Raw genomic sequence first — 3,039 nt, 5'->3', positions numbered from 1 at the left:
TGAAAGAAAATCAGGAAGTTCTGTGATATTTTCGTAATGTGAACATTTTTTTCGTTTTTATCTTCATCAATTATTCAAGAGACCCAACTACAAGAATCAAACCAAGCCTAGTTTGTCACAATCAAACTCTGAAATTTAATTGTCACGACCCAATTTAAGATCATAACCGGCACTTAGGAGCAAGTGCCCCTAAGTAAGTCTTATCAATATTTTACAGAAAATCGGACAGAATTTTCCCTGTTTTTGGACTATCCCAAAAATTTTTCTGTCTCAAATCAACAACCAAATATCCTAATATCAATTCAAACGATAATGATTTTATCAGTTAATCAAAATAAATATCTACCATTAATAGTCCACCCACTAACAACTAGAAATACTACTTTATCTCCAACTTTGATAAGAATGAGCGATATTCAACATAAGTCTATAATAACAAAAGAATACTCAAGACTCTAAAAGAATGACTATGGAGCGACTCTAAGAGTTCAAAGAAAAGACCATAACAATAAAAATAAAATCTCGGCCCACGCGAACAAGTGCGAGGCTCACCAAGAACTATCAACATGTGCGTTCTAATTAACGAAATTCTCGCCCGCGTTAACTGCTGTCTCTGTAAAAATAATTAGCGGGGAATGGGTTGCTAGCTCAGTGAGTAATAACATTTAACCACAATCGTTTTTTTATTGGGAACAAGTCAGAAAACATGCTAGTATATTAAACAAAAAGTCTCATAAAAATGCCCTTTCAGAAACAATAAAAAAAATTCAGTCTCGTCATATTTTTCTTGTAGTATAATAGAATTAACAATTCAATAATAAGCTCGGTAACTATGGTATAATATCAACATTCATATTTGGGAGGTTTCAATGAACGAATCATGAAATCGGTATAATTGTGGACTTCTTCGCAAGAAGTCAAATATAACGGTAGTCCCTACTCGAGGAAAATCGGTAACGGTATGCTAGTTCTACCTTTCCACTAGCGAGGGCTATAACGGTAATCGGTAATTATAAGGTGCACCAGGTCTAACGAACCCGCCGTTAGCTACGGGGTCCTTCAATATCTACTCCCATTTATACTTGTCTCTGTAATCCGTATATACTCGTAGAAAATATTTTAAAACAATATAGGGCATTTCTGTTCTTATCAAATCATAAAATTTCATTTCGATAACAGTAAATTCAAGTAACGGTAAAACAGATCTAGTGACAACGACAATATTTAAAACAACGGTAATTAGCTCAAATAACTATTTCGGTATCATATCGAGTAAAAGACTAGTCCCACATGCAACTCAAAATAATCGGTAACATATTCATATTAAAAATCATGTGTAAATCATGCAAGTTATGAAAACATAAATTGCGGTAAGATTACTACTCACATTACTCGTGCCGAAGTACCAAATGCTTCACCTCGAACAATTCGTACAAATTCCTCCAATCAATATATAATTATATAATATCGATCTCATGTTAATTTTCCTGTTTAAGCTAATTCATAGCTAATTTAGAATACCCAATCATCAGGGTTCATGTTTGAGTCTTAATTTGTGGATTTATATTCTCATAGAACTAGTCCAAAATCTATAAATTTCAAACTATTTAATATACTTTATTCCTCCAAAATTAGACCTATCAGTACTTAAATCAAATCTTTATAGCCTTACTGTCCATAGCAATTATTTATTTATTTATTAATAAAAAAGAAAATTGATATTGAATTTTTTTGTACTACATGAAATCGCGTAGATATAGTGAAATAATTCAACTGATAAGAAGAAGGTTAACCTCTTGAGACGAAGGAGAACTTTATACTTTTAATTTCAATCCCAATTCTTCTTAAAGCCTTTGTCCAAAGCTTTCTTCTTCTTCTTCCTCTCTTTTCTTCTTTTCTCTTTCTTTCCTTCTCTGCTTTTGTTTTCTTCGTTTCCTGAAGCAGAATGCTTCGTTTCCCTTTCCTTTGACCCTTTTATGTTTTGCCGTCACTTTACAACGGGCTTTTGCCCATTTAATTGGCTAGGTTTTTTTTTTAGTTTAAGTAATATTAAATGACAAAATACCCCAACTTGAATGTGAAGTATTACATTCACCCCACCTTATGAAATTCGGTCCCCAAATTTATAACAAGTGCATACTTATAGACTGAAACAAATGGGGGTACTTGACTCTCATGGCATCTTCTATTTCCCAAGTAGCTTCTTCAACTTTATGATTTTGCCATAAGACTTTTACGAACTCAATTTCTTTTGACCGTAGCTTTCTTACTTGGCTATCAATAATAGCGACTGGCTCCTCCTCGTAAGACAACTTCTCATCAAGCGGTATAGCAGGTGCTTCAAGCACCTGAGATGAGTCTGATATACATTTCCTTAGCATTGAGACATGAAACACTGGATGAATAAAGGATAACTCAGGAGGGAGTGCCAAACGATAAGCCGCAGCTCCCACTCGATCTAGTATCTCATACGGTCCTATAAGCCCGGGGGAAAACTTGCCTTGTTTCCCAAACCGCATCACACCTTTCATAGGGGAGACTCGTAGGAACACTTTGTCCCCAATTGTGAATACTAAATCTCTTCTTCTCTTATCAGCATAAGACTTTTGTCTACTTTGAGTTGTAAGCAGTCTTTGTCTGATCAACTGGACCTTGTCCATAACTTTTTGTACTAGGTCAGGTCCCAATAAGTTAGTCTCACCAGTTTCAAACCATCCGATAGGAGAGCGACATCTTCTACCATACAATGCTTCGTACGGTGCCATTTGAATACTGGACTGGAAGCTATTGTTGTAAGCAAATTCAGCTAAAGGTATATAAGCATCCCAACTACCTCCAAACTCAAGAATGCGAGCTCTTAACATATCCTCCAAGATTTGTATAGTACGTTTAGACTGCCCGCCTGTCTGTGGATAAAATACAGTACTAAGATCTACTCGTGTACCCAATGTTTCTTGAAAAGATTTTCAAAAGTGTGAGGTAAATTGTGACCCTCTATCAGAGATGATGGATATTGGAACTCCGTGAAGTCAGACAATT

General features: G+C 35.2%; 1 protein-coding gene across 1 annotated transcript; it reads right to left on the bottom strand.

Moving 5' to 3' along the window:
- Positions 1-2,123: 2,123 nt before the first annotated feature.
- LOC107770866 (uncharacterized) lies at positions 2,124-2,660 on the bottom strand. The gene has a single exon (XM_075227622.1). The coding sequence runs from the start codon at positions 2,658-2,660 to the stop codon at positions 2,124-2,126; it is 537 nt and encodes a 178-aa protein (XP_075083723.1).
- Between the last annotated feature and the right edge of the window lie 379 nt (positions 2,661-3,039).

The sequence above is a fragment of the Nicotiana tabacum genome, chromosome 2, assembly GCF_000715075.1.
Source record: "Nicotiana tabacum cultivar K326 chromosome 2, ASM71507v2, whole genome shotgun sequence".
NCBI lineage: Eukaryota > Viridiplantae > Streptophyta > Magnoliopsida > Solanales > Solanaceae > Nicotiana > Nicotiana tabacum.
Note: the sequence above shows the minus strand (reverse complement) of the source record. Positions and strands in the feature narration are given on the sequence as shown.

Coding starts and splice junctions, on each gene's coding strand:
- LOC107770866 (XM_075227622.1), bottom strand. CDS start 2,660: ATGGACAAGGTCCAGTTGATCAGACAAAGACTGCTTACAACTCAAAGT.